This window comes from Misgurnus anguillicaudatus, chromosome 3, assembly GCF_027580225.2.
Source record: "Misgurnus anguillicaudatus chromosome 3, ASM2758022v2, whole genome shotgun sequence".
Classification (NCBI taxonomy): domain Eukaryota; kingdom Metazoa; phylum Chordata; class Actinopteri; order Cypriniformes; family Cobitidae; genus Misgurnus; species Misgurnus anguillicaudatus.
In genome coordinates, this window is record NC_073339.2 from 22,546,119 (window position 1) to 22,567,938 (window position 21,820).

The window sequence follows — 21,820 nt, forward strand, 5'->3', positions numbered from 1 at the left end:
AGTTTCAACAGCCCTAAACTGAAATGGGTATCACGTTGATGCAACTCGGCGTGCATGACGAGATGGATATAATTAGCGGTCGTTGCCAGCGTCTTTTCGGAAGCCCGGAATCGTGGCTGCTGAATAAGTGGAGGGACATGCTAGGCTCCGATATTGGGTATCGGCGTGGATGAAGTTCATCTAACGTACAAATGGTAAGAGATAGTCTTACTGTATGACTTAATGTTGTGATATAAATTAAATGTTGTAAACATAATAGGTGTTGATGTACATTAGCTAACTCAGACTTAGTATAATCACAATGTTAGTGTCATTGTAGCTAATTAACTAGCAGTTCGGTCAGGTTGCTAAAGACGCCATTTCAACATACGTCGCACACGCAAGGCAAGGCTGTAGGCGGAGATTAGTATCTCATGTGACGTGGATGCGTTCGTGTGACGTGGCAAATATCAGGAAGAAGGTTCACTCCCTATAACGACTCATTTCGGCGATTCAGAGTCGACTCCCTGCTTTAGAAGCCAATAACTTTATTAATCGTGCACTTTTTGGTTCAACTACTTTACACGTTGTTTATATTGATGGACAGCTACATGACACACTGCAATAAAGGTTAGTTTAGATTTTGGATCTGTGTGGCTCTTTAAAAACAAGAACCCTTTAAAACATTAAACGATCAACATTTTGAGGCATCAGGAAGAAAGAATTTGCTAAAAACCCTTTCTGATGGGGAACTTAGATATTAGAGGCCGTTTCTCAATCTGAAGGCTGCAGCCTCTGGAGGTCACATTTCTATGCTGCATACATCATCAAGACTGTCTTATTTCAGAATATTAACAATTAAAAGGTGACTATCATTCTTAGTTTATTGTAAATTTTTGTAGTATGTTTATGACTTGCGAATGTAATTCTCAGTTAACTTAAATAAACCAGGCTTGATGACTTATGTAGTCTGAATATGTGACCTGCAGGCTGCATCCTTCAGATTAAGAAACGGACATAGGTATTTCCTTTTTTTTTCTTCAGTTTTTTCTTTTATTTATGTGGAAATTCCCACTCCAAATCTACTATGTAAACCCACTGTATTTAGGTTTGCCGAATACGCGATCTACAATAATACTTTTACTTTTAAAAGCGCTTATAACACAACAAGACGAGAAGAGCAACGGTAAAGCTCTGCACTGCATGAGACACACAGGTAATGTAGCCAAAATCACCTCGTAATGTTATATCAGCTCTTAAATGTAAATATATGGTGATATTGTCAGAAGCGTTTAGCTATAAATCAGGATTTAAGCAGTAAGTAACGTGGTTGGATTAAACACGAGGGTCGTGTTATTGGGTCGTGTTTAGTCACTATTTTTTAGTCAGTAACCCTTTTTTTATACACAGGCTCTCAAGTCTCACGCATTGACCGTGAGACACACGCAATACAGTCAGTTCACACGCCACACCTTGTATTTCTCACGCTGAGAAGTAAAAAAATAAATTATCCTGCTATATTCAATAAATGGACGAGGCGCATGGCAGTTCTGTCGAGTTCAGCTGCTTCCTTCGAGTTTTTTAAGTGTGCTTTCAACTTTACGCAGCGCTACAAAACCGACACGCAGATGACATCGGGGTACCGCGAGAAATCTTGCGAAGGAGGCTGATTTCAAATCGCTCTCGCGTTACTCTGATGTCATCCACTTGTCGTTTTTTTGCAGCGCCTAATGAAGTCGTTCACACAATGCATTCTACCAGGCAATCAAAAATAAACGAGAAGTTGTTTCTGGTGATGTTATCCCGCTGCTAGCAAGTTCATTACTAACATGGATTTAACGGAGTGGAAGTTGGATGAGCAAGATCCGATGAATGCGGTAGATATAACCCGTTTTTTAATCATTTTGATTTTACAATTCCTGAACGAAACCATTGCCTTTGATCAAAAACAATGAAAGCTAATATTGGGGAATAAAGCCAAATTCGTGCTAAATTATTATTGATTCAGTCAAAAACTCCAACAGCTTTGCAACCAGAAGCTTTAGTTACCTGAAATTAAGAAAAGTACTAGAGGCTTCCTGAAATATATAAAATGTAATAGAGATGCATTTCATTATTATTGCCCTTTCATCATTAAATGTTCTGCAATACTGTATGTGTACAGTAAGCTCAAGTTAAAAGAGTACAATTCCATAATCCACTTGAAGTGCTCTATTTTCATGTACTAATGTTGTACTTAATATAGCCTACATTTTTTTGTTCTTTAGTACATTTATATGAAATATGCTAAAATGTAATTTAAAAATGTATTTAGGTACCACTTGAAAAACCTTTAATGAGCCCCATTCACTTCCATAGTAGGATAAAGTATAATATGAAATTCAATGGGGCCCATTAACGGTTTGTTTACTAAACATTAGGTAAAATTAAACAGTTAGCAAAAACTTGATCTCACTCCAAACTTTTGGTAAAACTTGAGAGCCCTGATATACATGTCTGACAACAAAACAGATAATATGTAAAAATATAATTAAGTTGTGTTTAAATACAATATAACTCAATTAACCTACTTAAGTCTGTGTCATTAATGTTAATCAAACAACCCAAGACAAAGAGAAAATCCCTTCTGTAGCTCTAAAAAAATAATCATATTTAATTTATACAAAGACTTTACCTAATGTGCAACTTTGTTCTTTTTTATAAATGTTTGTAATTTCTTAATTTGTTACTAAATTTTTGATACCCCTTTTTTGCTGATCTGAAAAATGATCAGATCTGTGCCTCAAAAACCGTAATGTGATCTGAACCATGAGTTTTGTGATCCGTCACACCCCTATTTTGTAATGTTCTGGGCTGTCCTCCATGTCTTTTTCAAAATGTTAAGAGGGGCCAGAATTTAGAAATTAACTGAAGTACCTTAAAGGCAGACTTTTACATACACAGTCAACCATGTCAGAATTGTTAGGCGATTTAGCACTTAGTATAAAAGTTGTTGTTTCCCTGTGATGTGTCTTGAGTGTGGCTCAGGCGAGCTGTGCCGTGCTATGCTTCAACACAAAATTCTGTGTCGTGTCGCGCTGAACATTTTCCTGTTTTTTATGATAAAGTCTTACATTTTTATTTTAGAGGACTTAAAAAGGTCTTAAAAGTCATTAAATTTGCTGTTAAAAAATGTGCAGATACCCTGACTTGTGACAGCGGAACACAGCAAATGATGAAGAGAGAGGAGAGAAATTATCAGGTCTGAGTTGTGAATGAATAGGGTTTTGTTTTTCACTGTGTGAGCATGTTTGACTGATAAAGCATCTTGGATTGTAATGTAAATACATGAACATGTGAAGGTAGCATCTGAATACAGGGAAATATATGCAAGTGAATCAGCGTCATTTAGAAAGAAGATCGCATTAATGTATGAATCGAGATTCTGTGAATTTTTTTTTGATTAATCGTGCAGCCCTACTCTTGAGTGAAACTGTTTAATCTTTTCCTTCGATGGTGAAAGGCTGGAAAAGTCATGAAGTCAAAAAGTGTTGGAAACGTCACCCTAATGTTTCTTATTCTAAAATTGTTTTTAATTTATGTCAATTTAGAAAAATCTGTTACCTTAGAATGTATGTCATCTTAAAATCTGCTATCCTCCTTTTGTGCTTTTCTAAACCATTTACTCTTTGCACAGCTGCAGTTTGCCTTCAAATACTGTATGCATTCAGTAAGCTTAAACTGGGCTACATGCATACTCTCATTACGGTAGAATAAGCATAGGTGGAGTTTGCCCTCCTGTAGTGCCGTTCTTTTTTTGTTTGCTTGTTTGCTTTATTATGTAATAATCACAGATCATAGATTGGGTGATTCTCACGAAACCATTGAAACACCACGGCACTAATGATTTTAGCTTTAAAATGTGTAATATAGTAACATTAAAAAGCATCAGAATTAACACAATACTGTGTTCTACCTTGCACAATGTGTGATTTCAACATAAGAATTTATAATTGTACATTTTATGTCATTTTCTGCTGAAATTCTCATTACCGCAATGTGTCCGGCTGTGTTTGAACATGCGTTATGTTGTAATTTAATCAAATTAACACAAAAATATTAAGAAAAAAAATAAGTGGATGTTTTGCTAGACTACTTTAGATGACAGAAAAAGTATTTCCTGAATATTCATGTATAATAATAATGAAGAAAAATTAGGAAAATGATGTGTCCATGCCTGATGTTCTCATCCTCCGCAACACTTTTTGAGAACAGTTTAAGCACACATACAGAATTTTAATAAAGTTTGATTTTGAGTGACCAAGCACAAGGACCAGTTACTTCAAGATGGCTACCAGCTAAGATCATTTTTTTACAGTTAATTTGAAATATTGTCTTGTCAGAATGCTTACACGACATTTTGATTATCATTACCGCAACAGATGCTTATTAAATGTTAATTTAATTAATAGAAGCATAATACTTTGATTTTAAATGCATGTGCAGAATCTCCAAATTATGTTCTTTCAGGTTTGTCATGTCATTTTGAAAATATGTCAGTGTTGATGTTTTCTGACTGTTGCGGTAATGAGATTTTTTAGGACAATTTTTTAAATTATGTTACAAAAAGTGTTAAATGATAAGTAAAAGTTTTTAAATTAATGTTCCCATTTACTCCAGACTTTGTTTTTCAATGTCTGGTGGGAAAAAAGTAAATTTAAGCAATTTTTACATTTTCATGCTTGACATTTTTAAAACCAAGTTTTCGTGAGAATCACCCGATTATCTGTATTAAATAGAATGAAATGACGATGCTGCAAAGCCCATTTACGCCGTATTTGTTTTTCTTTCAGAAACCTTCGTGAAACTCGGGATAATGCCGTCATTGAGAAAGAAAGAGCCTTGAATGCAGAAAGAGATGCCCAAGCCAAATATGATCAACTCTTAGATCAGTGAGTTCATGCAAATCTCTGACATATACATCACATTACACTGCCATGAGCTTTTGATTGCCATTCTTTCATTGTTCAAAAATATTTTGAGTAAATGCATGTGCATGATTTTTCAACAACAGTTATTGTTCAGAAGAAATGAAGCATGACAGCTGTATGCATGGGAATCATAGCTATTTCAACAACTAATAATTTAGTAAATGCCACTTCAGACCATCACCTTCTAGGAATTTTTAGAGTACAAAAGAAATTTTTATAAATGTCATTACCTTTTTTAAATTAGTGCTGCATACTATGTACAAAACACATCACAATACAAATGTCACCATTTAATGCATCACAATATCACTACTGTTTAACTTCAGTGAAATAAAACTAATTTGTGTGCTTTATATTATTAAGCACATTGTATATGAAATGTGGCCTCAACACTGTTCTAGTCTTTGCGTGCATTTCGCAAACCTGTAAAAATTACCTTTCTTTTCGGTCCTTTTTGATTGTTTTTCTTGGAGTCATACTTTTCAAGCTTGACTAGATTCCTTCAAGACATAATCAGCTAATCTTTGAGTAAACTGTTGACGGACATGGCCATATATTGTCACTGTAAATAAAAGTGGGTGAGGCATTGTTTGGGTGTTACTGTGATTTTCAGAAACAATAATAAGCACTTGATACAACATCAGAAGGAAATTTAAACCTCTGTTACCGCCTACAGAAAAAGGAAAGTGTTTCACTCTGTGAATATTAGTTCTTGTCTTAAACAAATGCATGCCAATGACAAATCAAACCAAAATATAATCAAAGTTAGTATTTCAAAGTATTGTATGCTGCTTGTTGTACTCCTAGTTACCTATAATTATTTTTGGAGCCTACTCCCTTGAGCAGGGAATTTGTTGTACAGCAAACGTTCCCACGGCTTTACAGTGTGTCATAGGTGTTGAACATGTTTTTGTTAATCACTCTATTGTGAAAAAAAACATGACAAATCCACGTGTTTGTACTGTGAACATCAGCTAGTTAAGTTGAAGGAGAGCTAATCACAATCTAGACACTGGGCTGTGGTAATCAGTGTAAATAAATAGAAACCTGTCGACTTGTCTAGAGCAGTGGTTTTCAATTCCAGTCGTCGGGCCCCCCCTCCCAGAATGTTTTAGATGTCTCCTTATATGAAACACCTGAGCTGTGTCTGAAACCGTTCCCTCGTTCACTCATTCACTATTCCCTATATGGGGAATGACAGTTGAGTCCACTATATGGGGAAGAAGCAAATGAAAATGAGTGAGCGATTTCGGACACTGACGCAAATATCATGCGTCAGAGAGCTGTCGCAGAGATTCATTAAAAACACATGTGTGGCTTTATTGATTGTGCTCTGAAATGGTAAAGTTTACTTTCTAACTGTTTTTACATTTGTCATGTTTATTGTATTAGTTGATAATAAAGAGAACAAAACAACTGCTTATAATATTTATTTACTGTTTATTTATTGTTTAATAAAAATGTGTATAAGATTTTAAATAAAAGATAACGCAATTATTTTTCATTTGTTTATTTTCAAAAAGTAGAAAATAACTGACAACAAGAAAATGTTTGGTGTTTACTGTCAGTATATCCTTCAGCTGATTCAAGTTACGCGTTCGTCTCCCGTTGCATCATGGGAAATATGAGTGAACGAGTGTACATCGAATGTACCCTCAAAATCAGAGTGCATTGTGGGTAAAAAGTAGTGAATAAATGTAGGGAATGAAGTTGTTCACTCAGGTTTCGGACACCACTACAAAATGGCCGACACCCGATATAGTGCACTATATAGTGGATAGGGAGCGGTTTCAGACACAGCTCTCATTTCACTCATCGGCTCCTTAATTAACACACTAACGAGCTGATGATCGGAATCAGGTGTTTTTATATATGGAGACATCTAAAATGTTCTGGGAGGGGGGGCCGAGGACTGGAATTGAAAACCACTGGTCTAGAGCAAATTAAAGTCATTTCTAGTCAAATACAAGTACACTTCAGCCCAGTGAATGTATATTTCTGACATGCTATGTGTAGCATCCAAGCTTTTGATTTTAACAGTACTGGCAAGCGCCGTTGATGAGAGAAAACTTGCTAAACTAGCTTGAACAGAATGAAACAGGTATTTTGGCATATTTTACTGATGCATGCCTGCCTGCCCATGTAGCCAAAACAGTAGCCTAGACAATTGAAAAAATAAAACAAATGCCTAAAATTTAGAAATTGAGTAGTCTAACCATGGCGACTATATGTGATAAAATAAATGCAATTTCAGTTGCTCAGATTTTTGAAGATCTAAAACATCTTATAAACTTTCTTTATTTCTTTCGTTCTTTCTTTTTTAAACTGTTGTTATTTTATTTATAAAAGATTTACAATAACAAAATTGTGGTACAGGTGTTTTATAGCAGTATATACAGTCATCCATTATACAATCTCTCATGCAATAGTAGTTCAGTGATCAAATAAAGGGTAATAGCAACAAATTAAACGGGAATAATAATAAAAAAGACAATCAGCCTACATTCTCAAGGGTCAAGGAATTTCCAAAGAGGGGACGAGACACACCGAAAATCATTCACAGGTTTAGTTTTTCTAAAGGTAGGGAAGAGGCAATTTGAGTCAACTACATATTGATAGAAGGGATCTAAATATAAATTTTTTGGCCAAAAAGGTACGGAGATGTAGCACACATTCTAAATCATGATTTAGGCGTAATTCAGCTTTACAGTTCTAGAGTTAGACCTTTCTTTCGTTCTTTCATTCGTTCTTTCATTCTTTCTTTCTTTCTTTCTTTCTTTCTTTTTTTCTTTTTTGTCATTCTTTTCCTCCTTTCTGTGCCTTTACCTTAGATATATATTTTTTAAGAAAATAGTTAAATAAATGTCTAGAAGTGCATATTGTTGGCTCTTCACTTCCATCTTGAATGGTCAACCCTTATTGGCCCATGTGAGAGGCTTATGGTATCACTGAGCTCCTGGCACATGCCTTGCATACTAGCAGATACTATGTGCACAGTTGTTGGGCATACCCCACGTTTTTTAGCCCTGGGATACAGATTGCTCACATTCAGAGAGAAGCTGGATTGAGGACAAAAATGACAGATGCTCCTTTACCCCTCGATCTTGAGAGGTCGGGTCTATGGTCAGTGGACATGTTGTCCAGCGGCTCTATTTTAGGCTGTCAAATTTATGAGGGGGAGGGGAGAACAGATATGAGAGTTGCCTTACATTGCATCATGTCAAGAAAGTTAATGAAGCAGAATGGGAATGTTTTTAAATTGTACCAAATGGATTTGTACTGTACCAGAAGACATATAGAATATTTTCAAGATAGTGTGCTTTTATAGTAAATTAATTGCAGCAATTATAAATATTTACTTGTGTTTAGTCTCAGATAACCACTCCTTACAACAAACTGTTCCAACGGCCTGTGTCCTCACCCATCATTTTTTCTGAATTTATGTAAACAAATAAACGTAATTTATTTTATACTAGTACATACCTAAAAAATATCCAATATCTCAGCCCATCATCTGTAATGTCTTTACAACACTGCTTGCATTTGGCTGCATATATTTGCTGCACAGCATAAACAAAAGTGAAATCTTGACCTGCCAGTTTAGCCCCTGCAAAGGTGTGGTGACAGTTTCTACCAAAACTCCTGGGGCACTCTCAATTTAAAGGAAAATTGTTTAATACTTCAGAAATCTGTAGGAGGATGCAAACAGATACTAAGGCTGTTTGGGCATGTTAAGATTTGGGCTTTCATGATCTTTCTGAATAACTTTCTGCCTTAGGAAATATACCTTGCACGTCAGAGGCAGCCACATCTAAGCTTGGCATCTACATAAATTTGGTAATCACTTAGTGAGCCAAGGTAGAGACTATTATACAATAAATTACATACAGGATATAATAAAGTTTGCATATTAAAATGTTGCTGTTTTACTCTGAAAACAATATGGGTAATTTTGGTTAAAGACATATAATACTCTAAATTGTATTTACACTTGTGTGTTGCAACATTATTCTCTGTTCCAGTATATTGGACACTGCATCATATTTTATTTGCAGCTTTTTAAAAGAGTGCATTCGACAGTGTCTACACATTCTGAAACTTCATTCATGCGTTCTTACGGCGCATTCACACGGGCCGTAAGCGTTAACGCTTAACGGTAGGCTTGTCTGAAGCGTGGCCAACAGCCAATCACAGTGGCCGCTACACATGCTCCGTTCCTCCATAAACGTAATTGGCTGGCTCTGTCTAGGAAATGTGCATAAGGCGATCTGATTGGCTGACGCACGCGTTGCCGCTTGAAAAGTTGAGAAATGTTCAACTTCTGTCGCAAGCAACGGCACTGACGCGGTGCCGACGGATCCACAATTCAGTTCGGCAACGCATGACGTCACCCACTAAAAGTGAATGGGAAGCGTTAATGCTGACGCCCCTTGTGAATACGCCCAATGCATATTAATGAACATACAATCGAAGTTGACATAAATACGCTGGATTTAGCACAAATTAATGCTAATTTCTATCTGTAGTCCCAGACATACAAAAATAAAAACAAAAAACTAACAAACAACATAACAATTAATAAATATATAAAGTTAAAAAAAACATTAAAAATACATATAAAATATTAATAGTCTATAGTTATACTTATTTAAGGTACGTAAATGTCTGTACATAGACATCCCATGCTTGTTATTATAAAAATAAAATAAATCTACCTATCAAAATCTACCTTTTTACCCAATGTTCAAATTTTTTATTATTATTCAGCCATATTTTAAGCTGTTTCTTAAATTACACAAAGGTAGGGCTACTTCTAATTTCCATTGGCATACTGTTTCAATCTGTGCAGCCTTTAATAGAGAGGACATTTTGTGCAAACGTAGACTTTCTAAAAAGTACTTCACCGTCCCCTCGAGTAATTGTACTAGTCTTGTTATTTCACTTTTTTATAAAGTCCCCCAGGAGTGGTGGGGCCATTCCATTCATTTGACCTATAGACCCTTTTACTGTTTGTACACAATGATGACGTGGCAGCATATGCGTGTGCATTTAGGCAACAGAAGTATGGCAAGAATCAGCAGTGAAGCAACACAGACAGAGAAAGTTATCTTTATCAACTTTTTCAACACAGCTACCAGATCTATGTACTATAGTGGAGTAGATAGAAGACGTTAGCAGATGGCCAAAAATAAAGTTGCCAGATACATATATACGTATATTAGTATATTATATTAGTGCAACCAAACTCAACAACCAGACATTTTGATGCTGGGAAACTGTTTTAATAAACTTTCTGAGTTGCTAACACGTTAGCACCAATGGGGAATAACACCACGTCTGTTCCCTAAATGCGCGCACAGGCTAATTGATCACGTGAGCTGTAAAAGGGTCTATAGATAAGACAGCTGCGTTTAAAAACATTAAGATTTTCAAAACTTAAAAACGTATTATTTTCTAGAATTGAACAATGGTGAAACAACTGTGGTTTCCTATCAAATACCTTAACTGCTTTTTATAAAGTTGATTAATGTGTTTTAATGCAGCGACACTAGCAAATGACCAAACTGTGAAGCAGTTTTCAATGTAAGAAGTGGAGATAGGATTTGGCAGCCTCTGTTGTAATGAAAGACCTAAGTCGTTTGTAATTTTGTCAGTTGTATAGCTTCAGTTACCTTTTTTATGTGCTTTGTGAAAGTGAGGTTTGAATCTAGTATAACCCCAAGATACTTAAACTGGTCTACCAATTCCTCAACTCCCATGAACACAGAAGATCTACTTCTTGTTGGTAGTTTTTCAGTGGGCATCTTGCAATCAAATTCTAGTTTTTGGTTTCACAGGTTTTTTGTAAACATCATCACAACAGTCTTTTTGTTATTAAGAATGAAACAAATTTGATTCAACCAGTTTTGAACTTTGGTTAGTGCATTTGTACACTGTAAAAATTCTGTAGAAATTACAATGTAATTGCAGCTGGGTTGCTGGTAATTTACCGTAGATTTAAATTTAAGTTATTTACTGGCAAGAGTTTGTTCAAAGTTAAATACATTTTAAATATTAACAAGTCTTTATCTTTACAGAATAAAACTACAATAACAGTCTCATGCAAAGCATTCTGGGAACCAGAAATCATCATCAACCTTTTTCTGTTTTTTGCTTCAGATTTTGTTTCCCAGAATGTTTTGCTTGATGCTGTTTTTTTAGTTTTACTCTGTAAAGACAAAGACTTGTAAATGTTTAATGTTCATTTAACTTTGAAGAAAATGTTGCCAGTAAATAACATAAATTTAAATCTATGGTAAGTTACCGTCAACCCAGCTGCAATTTCTACGGAATCTTTTTACAGTGTAAGATTTGTAGCTATTATCTTTGCATCTTTACCATATATGAAGATCACATCGTCATCCGCATACATCTGTACATTAAGGTCCAGACAGGCAGTTGGAAGATCATTAATGTACAAAGAGAATAATAGAGGCCCAAGAATTGAGCCCTGCGGAACTCCAACATGATTAATAAAGGAAGAGGATTTTACACCATCTATACTTACACATTGTGTTCTATTTGATAAATAAGATTGGAACCATAATACAGTATAGCATCTGTAGAAAATTTTAAGTTTGTCAGTTTAGTCAGCAGTACTTGATGGCTCACCGTGTCAAATGTCTTTTTAAGGTCTAAAAAGAATAATAATAATAATTTGTTACATTTTATATAGCGCTCAAAGCGCTTTACATATGAATGGGGGAATCTTCTCAACCACTGCCAATGTGCAACATCCACCTGGATGATGCGACGGCAGCCATATTCTGCCAGAACACCCACACCAGCTTATTAGTGGAGAGGAGACAGAGTGATGTAGCCAATTAGTATATATGGGGATGATTAGTAGGCCAATGGGCAAGTTTGGTCAAGATGCCGGGGCTCACCCCTACTCTTTTTCGAATGACATCCTGGGATTTTTAATGACCACAGAGAGTCAGGATCTCGGTTTAACGTCTCATCTGAAGGACAGTGTTTTTTTTAACAGTATAGTGTCCCCATCCACTATACACGGGTGTTAGGACCCACACAGACCACAGGGTGAGCCCCCCCTGCTGGTCTCACTAACACCTCTACCAGCAGCAACCAGCTTTTACCAGAAGGTCTCCCATTCATGTACTGACTAGGCCCAACTCTACTTAGCTTTAGTGGGCAAGCTGTCTTGGGCTACAGGGTGATATGGCTGCTGGGGTGGGGCTGGTAGGTGGGGCAGGAGTGTTAGTGATGTAGAAGTAGTCATTGATCTTCTGCAGGGGTGGTCTTTCATTGCTTTATGACGTCATACTAAGACAAAATCTGACATAAAGCTTTTTGACAGATTGGATTTCACTCTTAATATCAAAGGGGTCATATGATGCAATTTTATGTTTTCCTTTGTCTTTGGAGTGTTAAAAGCTGTTTGTGCATATAGAAGATCCATTAAGTTGCAAAGATTAAAGTCTTAAACCCAAAGAGATGAAGAGTTTGGTTCCAAAACGCAATAAATCCATTTTGACAATTTTTGTTTTCGTTTTCTATACAAAAGTGACAAAATAAAAACCACTATTTTCTGTTACAAACTTTCACATAGCATCTTTAGATTATAAAAACATAAAAAATTCAAATCCATAACTTGATTTTCAAAGATTTATTATAAAAACGAATTATTTTTTCCTCAAAATGCTATAAATCTATTGGATCAATATATAAATGTGCATTCATCTTTGCCATGTTATATTCATTTAGTTGACTAGTGGTATACACTGATTAAAAAAAAACATTAATGGCATTAATCTAAACACTTACTTTGTCATATTAAGAACACTGTTTTTGCTGCGGTTATACGGTTATATGTCGTTGCATAACGTTTTTCACAGCGATCAGCTGTGAAATGTTTTGGTCCTGCTCGATTTTCGTTGACTGAGTAAAATTATGGAAAGTTTTTCATAAGATCCTCTGGGGTCAATGTGTTAGCATGAGAGAAACTTGATGCTGTTGGGAGAACAAGCAACCGGCTTCCGCGTGCCTCTCGCGTGAATTATTAGATGTTGATGGCTTACGTTTCTTTCCCGTCACACAAAACCACCACAGGTTTATCAATACCATTAAAGTATTATTTTGTTTTTGTTTGTTTGTTGATCACAAAGTACAAAGTAGATGAGGAAAACTAGGATTCCTTGTACATGCTACCATTGTTTGTTTACAATGCGTGGAATGGTGCGTTGTACTGTAATTTGTGGAGTGGATTTATTGCATTCTGCAGAAAAGGAGAAGTGGCGTTTATTGCGTTTTGGGAAAAAAAGGAGAAAAGATGACAGAATAACACAGCGGATATTGTATTTTGCGTAAAATTAGGAAATACTGACCTGATATAATACTGATTTTGGCAGTAATCATATATTTTTTAAATGGCGTTTATCGCGTTTTGGAACCAAACTCTTCAGATATTTTTTCTAAAAGTGAAGGCTCATTCACACCTTCCTAAAATGCTTCATTCAAATAGGCACCCACACATCTACACTGTGTGGAAGGGCTTGCAAAACACTGCCCAAATGAAATGTATATGCAAAGGAAAAAAGCATAAACATTTTCTTGCTGTAGTGTTGTTGCCATTGCCGCCATGTCGTGGAGACACTGTGCTTTGGGAGCTGATATTTTAAAAAAATGATAAGAAGCATATAATTTCCATCACACGCAGGAGGTAATAGGCCAATCACAATGCACTGGACAGCTGGCCAACAGAGCACACAGGGCTTTTCAGACTGAAGAACCTTGTAAAAATCCACACGTTTCAGAAAAGTGGGGAATAGAGTAGCAACAATAATGTAAGGTTTTTAAAAAATAATGTTTTTTTACCTTAAACCATGAGAACAGACTGGATTACACAAAATAAACGAAATAATGTTCTTTTTTAGCAACGTCAAATGACCCCTTCAAGTATGTATTGCTTAGTTCATCACCGCATTAAATCATTTGTTGGAAATCGAACTCCAAGTTGTGGACTACTACTTATGTCTATTTAATATTTCTATGTTATGATTCTTACCAGGATGATTGTTATTTGTTTTAATGGATGAACCAGTAAATAAATGGCAAATACTGTTTGATTATAGGTGCTCTTACATATTTCCTTTTGATGCCTTTTTCCAGGTTCAGGCAGGTACAGCTGGGTTCAGACAGCAGGGTGGCAGAACTTGTTAACCAGGTGAAGCTTAAAACGTTTGAGTTGGAGCGTGCCCAGATGGTCCAGGAGGAGACAGCCAGGAACCTCAGCCTGTGTCAAATTGAGTGTGAAAAACACCAGAAAAAAATGGAGGCAAGTCACTAGAAATAAATAAACATCTTGACCAAATACATATAGGAAACACCATCAATATGACACACCTAAATAGTGTTCTTTAATTTGACTTTACTAAAAGATGAATGTAAGAGTTAAAGAAAGATTTTGCCTGTAGTGTAAGGTTTTAATTGCATAATAATTATCTATATTATTATATTCTAACAAATTATATTTCAATTTTAAAATGGACAGTTCAATCAGGGTTTCCAGAGGGTCTTAAAAAGTCTTTTCTTTTTGACTGAATCAATTAAAATAAAACTTTTGAGAATTTCTAAGATCATTCGAATAGTAATATGTCATTTGTTAAAAAGTTCTTAAATTTAACTTACTGAAACCTGCAAGAACCCTGTTCAATAGACATGTCTACTATACTAACAATTTTAAAAAGTTTATTTATACTAGGTTTATATTAGTTTTATGGTGCATGTATATAAGGTACATGATGCACACATTTTCAACAAACATTTGATTGTTTCAAAGAGCATAAAAGGAGTTTTATTTATTAAAATTCTTATTAAGTCAAAGATGTGTCTTAAAAACATATACGCTTTGCCATAACAGTGCTTCTTTTAAAATCCATATTTGTAAAGATCTATATTTATAAAGTCACTGCTGCTCAGTTATGCATCAGATCTGTAACATTTTGAAGGTTATGTTCATAACACATCACTATATTGTTACGGATTTAAAAAACCTTAAATAAAAACATACATCTATGCTGTGTATGTTAAATAAATGCTGTCCTTTTTTATTTTCATTTATAACAATTTCTTAATATCAAGTCATATGGATATTATATAGAGGATTTACATACCTTTATTTACCATGAGGTCTCAGACACATGTGATATGCTTTGATCTGTGGAGTGATTACAGCTTACTGCAATTACTGCCACCAAAATAGTCCGTAAATTTTAATATTAATATATTATGTCATTATTTCAATTTTGTTTGTACTTTGTGAGACAGTAAAAGTAGAGTACTTTCAGACATTGCAATCTTTTATGATTTAGCAGTGGTGCACGACCATATCATTGCAGCAGACTGTAACCAAGAACTGTTGCGTCCGGTTTTTCCTTGTTGTGAAAGTGACAATGAAAAAAAATATTTTTAGTATACTTGACACTTATATATGCTGTGGCTTTTATGGTTTGTGCACTGCATATTTCAGTTTATAAAGTTTCTACAAAGTGTATTGTAAGTCCATTACTATTTCTTAATATAAATTAATGTATCTCTCCAGAGGTTTGTGAATATTCTGGAAGATTTCTGGATATTCTGAAAATGTTACTTTCTCCGAGAAGTTTCTTACATGCCCATATGTAATTCGTTTATATATGACATTACTCAGTCATATATAGCTACCATCCGGTCTCCAAACACATGATAAGGGTTGATACCTATCCCATCCCCATTAAATAAAGATTGTACTTACAGTACGTATTTGTGACCATCATAAATCCTTTGAACAGGATGTTATGACACCACCCATGGTACTCAGTGTGTTTTTGTGACTTTGTCTTTTACTTGATTTACAGGTTCTAACAAAAGAGTTTTATGGGCTACAGAAATCATCAGAGAAATGCCTCACTGAACTGCAGGCTCAGAATTCTGAACAGCAGGCAAGACTGAAGACATATGAGCAAATGGAAAATGACCTGGATGATGTTACCATGCAGGCTGCAGAAAGTAAGACTGATCCAAAGTCAGATTTTATCTATACTGGATTTGTTGTTACTGAAGACCAAATATTAGAGTGTGCACTGTGTCTGCAAACAGTTTTAATCAGATCTTACAGAGACTTCAGTTAAGCTTATATGTTTACATACCCCTTGCAGAGTCTGCACAATGGTAGTATTTAAGAAAAACAAGAAGTTTGCAGGATTTTGCATGTTTGAAATGCCATACTAAACATGACATTGCCAAAGTGCTTTGACAAAACACCCTTAAGGCTCTGTCCTTACATAACCTTCTTGAAAACGTCACTGAATATGTTGGCACTGAGCTGAGTTAATGTGAAATGCCAATAAAGACAACTTTTCAAATACATTAAGTTAACAACAGGTTTTTTGCCTCACTAGCTTGAATACAGATCAAGAAAAACTCAAATACGTTTCAATCTGCCTAAAACAGAATGCCAGGTAAAAGAAAGAAATAGTGTTGGCTTAATTTAAAATTTTTGGCCTTGGTACAATTCATCGGTTTCACGTGACTTCCCACAGTGGTGCAAGCGCCATTTATAGGACTGAATTGCAACATGTTTCTATGACTGTGTTAACAGCAAATCACAAAGAAATGGATTCGCTTTTTACACTATCTCCCAAACCCCTGAGCATTATGAATTGCTGCTATCAAGGATATATCTGGCTGTATTTACATTAGTTACCTTAGTTATATAGCTGAATTATGTTACTGTATGTAGCTTCAGTAGCATAAGAATTCTAATCTACTTTAAAATTCCATATTTAAATTTTCCATTATTTAAGACCTAAAAAGCAAAACCAACACTAATTTGCGCTGCACTTGGTAGATTGTGTTCCTCATTGGATTTTTGTTCCTGTTCTTTACCCTGAACCTCATCGGTAAATCACTTTATTGCGCTTTATTGAAATTGCATGCTCATGCTAATTTGCTCTGTTTAGTGGATCTGGCCCTAAAAATAATAATAAATATGTAACAGTCTTCATTTACATTCGCTTTCCTGTGAGGTGACATGATGCGCTCAGTCTGGCGTAATATATCTTGTATTGTCTGATGTGCCATCTAATCCAACCCAGTCTCACCCCATGGCGTCGGTATTTGACGACACTTGACCATGCGTCAGTGCGTTGACGCGGAGGGTATGCCCTTCGCGTCATTTTTCGGCGACCTGGGGACTTCAATACTATTAAGTCCGTTGCATTCTCTTTCCTATTTTCTTACCATTTTCTACCATTTTCGCGTCGGTTTAGGGTTAGATTTACATAATGACATCCTTACCCAAACCTTTCCCTAACCCCAATGCCAGGCGACAACTGTTTAATTTCGCGTACCTGGTAGTATTGAAGTCCCCAGTTCGTCAAAAAATGACGCGAAAGGTATACCCTCCGCGTCAACATATTGACGCATGGTCAAGTGTCGTCAAATATTGACGCCATGGGTGTGAGACCGTGTTATCTAATCTTGTAGTGTAAGCATGTGCAAGATTTAAGGAAAGAAAATCTGTCAATATTCTCCTTATGTGTGTGCTTCAACCAGATTTCATAATCGGCCATGGATTTTAAAAAACCTGTAGCGTGAGCCTGGCCTAAGACCTTTGCACAATACTGTACGTGTGTTATATACAGTGTTGGGTAAGTTACTCAAAAAAAGTAATTAATTACTAGTTACTAATTACATCTTCAATCATGTAATTATATTACTTTACAAATTACTCTCTTCAAAAAGTATTTAATTACTTATTACTAATTACTTTCTAAATCCTATTAGTACATGATACAAGGATAGGCTTGAAATGGCTCGAAGAAATAATAAATGAAAGTATATCAATTATTCTGGTCCCACTTTAGGGTCCAATTTTCTCTATTAACTAACTATTAACTACTTTTGCCTCAATATACTCCAACTACTGCTTATTAATACTAAAGAAGTTGTTAATTTTAAGTATTGGTAGAAAGGGGAGGGTTAAGGATGTAGAATAAGGTTTTGCAGAATCAGGCATTAATATGTGCTATTAAGTATTAATAAACAGCCAACATCTCATTAATATGAATCAACCAGTTAATAGTGAGAATTGTAAACTAAAACCATGTTAAATCCACTATTGTATTTTAGAGTACATAATTGTTTTACAGTCCATACACAGTATTAAGTTACATCAGAAGTAACTGTAATTAGATTACAATAAAAATAAGAGTAATCCCTTACTTTACTTTTTCAAGGGAAAAGTAATTAAATTACAGTAACTAATTACTTAGTAAATAGTTACACCCAACACTGGTTATATATAAAGAAACCAAAGAGAGATAGATTTCTAAACAGTGCTTACAGACATTTTGTATTTGTCAAACTACATCCAAATGGACAAACAATAAAATGACTCTACTTAATGCAAATCTACAATAGTTAGATAATAAAGAACACTTATTACAAAAAGTATAATGATTGTTTTATTAATGTTTGAACATTCATAATAGCCTTAACGGAAATCACATTTGACCATAACATTTAAATGACTTTATTGTTGTCAACAATCTCACATGGAATAGATTGATAGATTAATGACCGAATTATATTCAGAGTTACATTCATGCATTTGGCAGACATGTTTATCCAACAAGACTTTCACTTTTAGTGGATGTTATACATTTGATCAGCATGTGAATTTTGATGAACTTGTTCAAACATGTGTAGTGAATCTCACATGTCAACACATTAACTTTTTCACCTCACATCACACTAATCAAACTGTCAAACAGTACTGAATAACCATGTTGTCTCCCGGATCAGGTACTAAAATTTGCAATGTAAGAAATATTGTTCTACTGTAAATATTTGCACTTACTGTATGTAATAGTGGTATACTGATAGACTTCGCAACCCTATAAAGAAAGTCTTTATTACAGTGGTGTTCAGTGCTACCTGGGTTGTCTAGATAAGCTTTTATCTAATAGTTTTTTCACTTTTCTTTAGTGGAGAATGAAGATGAGGCAGAGAGGGTTCTGTTTTCATACGGTTATGGAGCAAACATTCCTACAACTGCTAAAAGAAGACTAAAGCAAAGGTGAAGTCTGAAGCTCTCACGTGTCTTTGAAAACCAGAAGCTGATTGTTGCGTTTTTGTCAATGATGTTTTATGTCTGCAAGACTCTAATCATAGGTTTCTGACGTGCATGTATGTAGCATTCACTTGGCACGCAGGGTTTTGCAGCTGGAGAAACAGAACACACTGCTCAGGAGAGACCTGGAGCGGCAGACAGCTCACAGCAGTCAGATCTCTGAAGAGGTGCTGCATTTCACACAAGAATGCATACATATACTGTGTATAATACACATATAGACACGTGTAGTTGCAGAGGAAATTTATCTGAGCACTTAAAAAGCATGTACATATGTGATTTCATAATAAAATAATGCTTATTATTTATGATAAAATAATGGCCTCTGGCCACGTTTTGTGTACCACAAACCTACAGCATTTGTACCTCAGATTATGCCTTTGACATACATTATGTAAAAATAGCTTTGGAAACCATACTGATCTCGGAGTATAATAGGATTTTGACAGCAGTTTTTGAATAGTTTTAAAATATGCCCTGCGGGAGGTTAAGAGCATGTTATTTTCTACATTATAGAGAGTAACATTAGAAGTGTCCTCTTATACCTATTAGTTATGATTTGACCCTGTTGGTTGGTTCAAACACATGTTTTAAGTGTTTTAATAAGGTTGACACTTTTAAACAAGATTTTCACTGGTCATTGATCTGAGTTACAGTATGGCAGACCTGGTTAAAGGTGGAAAAGAGGATGTTTGTTTAATACATTTTTGCAATGTTACCTGAAACTGTCTTTACTAAATGATAAAAGACTATTTATTAGGCGCACTGAAAGTAATAAAATTAATATATGTCATCTGTGCATAAGGTAGGGCCTTATAAACATCAGCCAATCGTTGATGCAATCATCGCAATCGTCATTGGCCCTCTGGCTTGTCAATCACTGCCATTACGTTTCTTGGGAGAGACGTGCGCGCTCCAGTAACGTTACACGAGTGACGCATGCGCATAGCGCATGAAACTCCGTCTTAAGTTTCGGTTTGTTTTCATTTTCGCTCCTGCTTTCCTCCTCGAATCTGCACCATGGAAGAGAAGAAACCCGAAGGAGGACGCAAAAGAAAGAGTTTTTAAGTCGCTGAGAAGAGGAGAAAATTGTCAGAAGAATGTTATCTAACCAGAGTCGTTATTTGAGAAAAAATTAAACACAGGAGAGCAATGAAGGAACAGAGAGGTGTAAGACGCGCAGGTCGCAAAAATTCTCTTTGACAGGTAACAGTGATTATTCTTTCTTTGTGGAATAATTATTGTTGTACTGTTATTCAGGTATATCGACGTTGTTCTTGTACTGTAGTTGTAAGTGACCAGGCTGCTACACGCAAGTTGAAATGGGAGTAGCGTCGACTGATCTAACTTTACGTCTTATGTGTTTATTATCATATCTTTTCACATAATGAATCCACTGACGCGACACAGCATATGCCAGTGGTAAACAAACACTCGTGTTCAAATACTCGTGCACGAGTTATGGAAGGCGTTTCCTAGATATGAGCTATGAAGGATGGAGGCTGTTCTTGCGCATGCGCTTATTTAAAAAACTCAGTAACGGTCTTTGGATTCTCAGTCGGCGGAAACATCCTCTTTTGCGCCTTTAATAAGCAACATTTAATCTTGTGTTCTGTAAACCTGTCCGAAGAAGTTGATCTCATCGTCCATTCGAAGAACTGACTAAACACACCTACCGGTAAATGCAACAGCAACTAAAGCAAAATTGGTAACACTTTAGTATGTGGACCAGTTCTCACTTTAAACCAGTTGCCTATTAGCTTGCATATTGCTAGCATATTAGCTGTTAATTAGTAGCCCACTTATAAAGCACATGCTAATGGCTCATTCTGCATGACAATATTCAACATCCCCTTAATGCTATTCCAAACGTACACTGAAACTCTACAACAACTACTAAAATATTGATATGCATTAAATTTGGGAGTTTATTGAGGCAAAATTTGTAGTTAATACTAATAGTGAACAGGTGTTCCCTATACTAAAGTGTTACCACAAAATCTAAAGCTAGTACTTTCTGGTCAAAAGAGGTTTTTAAAGTGAACATAGCATTGGTACGCACTGTAGTGTTATCAGTTTTCAGTTTTACATAAGATTTATTTTATTTGCCTTTGTCTTTATTGTAAGCTCAGGGTCTAAACAAAGCCACAATTAACCGTCTTAGCTTTACAAAATCTCCCTAGAGTTTTTTTAAACTTTTGAACCATTTAACAATGGACAGAACACAATGTTTACATTTCAGTTGGCACAGTTTACAGTTAAATATTGATTTTGAACCACTTTGATTTATTAATTTGGTTTTACCTCTATACAATACCATTGTGATATGCTAAGGACATTCATAGCCAGCTGCTGAGTAAACAATTAGCAAAATGTTTACTCTCCACTCAAATGTTCTTGTTGACATTTTAAATGATTACTTTATGTATGTCACTGTGAATAGCAAGGAGAATCACACACCAAAAGAAATTAAAAGACAGTGAAGCGTTACTTACACAAGCCAGGAAAATAGAGTGCAGTAGTTTCCAGATATCAACCAGTATCAGTATCAATCTATTCTTGCCACTGGCAAACTTCTGAAATATTCATCTCCTGAATATGTCTAAACAAAATGTCCAGGTTTTCACTTTACTGAATATGTATACAGTACACGTCTATAAAAAGTGCCTTTAAAAAGTTTTCACCCCCTGGACTTGTT

At 35.4% G+C, this 21,820-nt stretch overlaps 1 protein-coding gene across 2 annotated transcripts in view; it reads left to right on the forward strand.

Annotated features, from left to right (window-relative positions):
- pibf1 (progesterone immunomodulatory binding factor 1) overlaps positions 1 to 21,820 on the forward strand; it is a 50,185-nt gene that overhangs the window by 9,840 nt on the left and 18,525 nt on the right. For both annotated transcript variants that reach the window (XR_008644438.2, XM_055205162.2), the window contains exons 10-14: positions 4,812 to 4,910; positions 14,118 to 14,283; positions 15,845 to 15,995; positions 18,978 to 19,068; positions 19,187 to 19,289. Coding sequence is in view for 1 of the 2 variants with exons in the window: in XM_055205162.2 (XP_055061137.2) it covers positions 4,812 to 4,910; positions 14,118 to 14,283; positions 15,845 to 15,995; positions 18,978 to 19,068; positions 19,187 to 19,289 (610 nt within the window). In the remaining variant the exon portion in view is untranslated. The remainder of the gene's footprint in view (positions 1 to 4,811; positions 4,911 to 14,117; positions 14,284 to 15,844; positions 15,996 to 18,977; positions 19,069 to 19,186; positions 19,290 to 21,820) is intronic.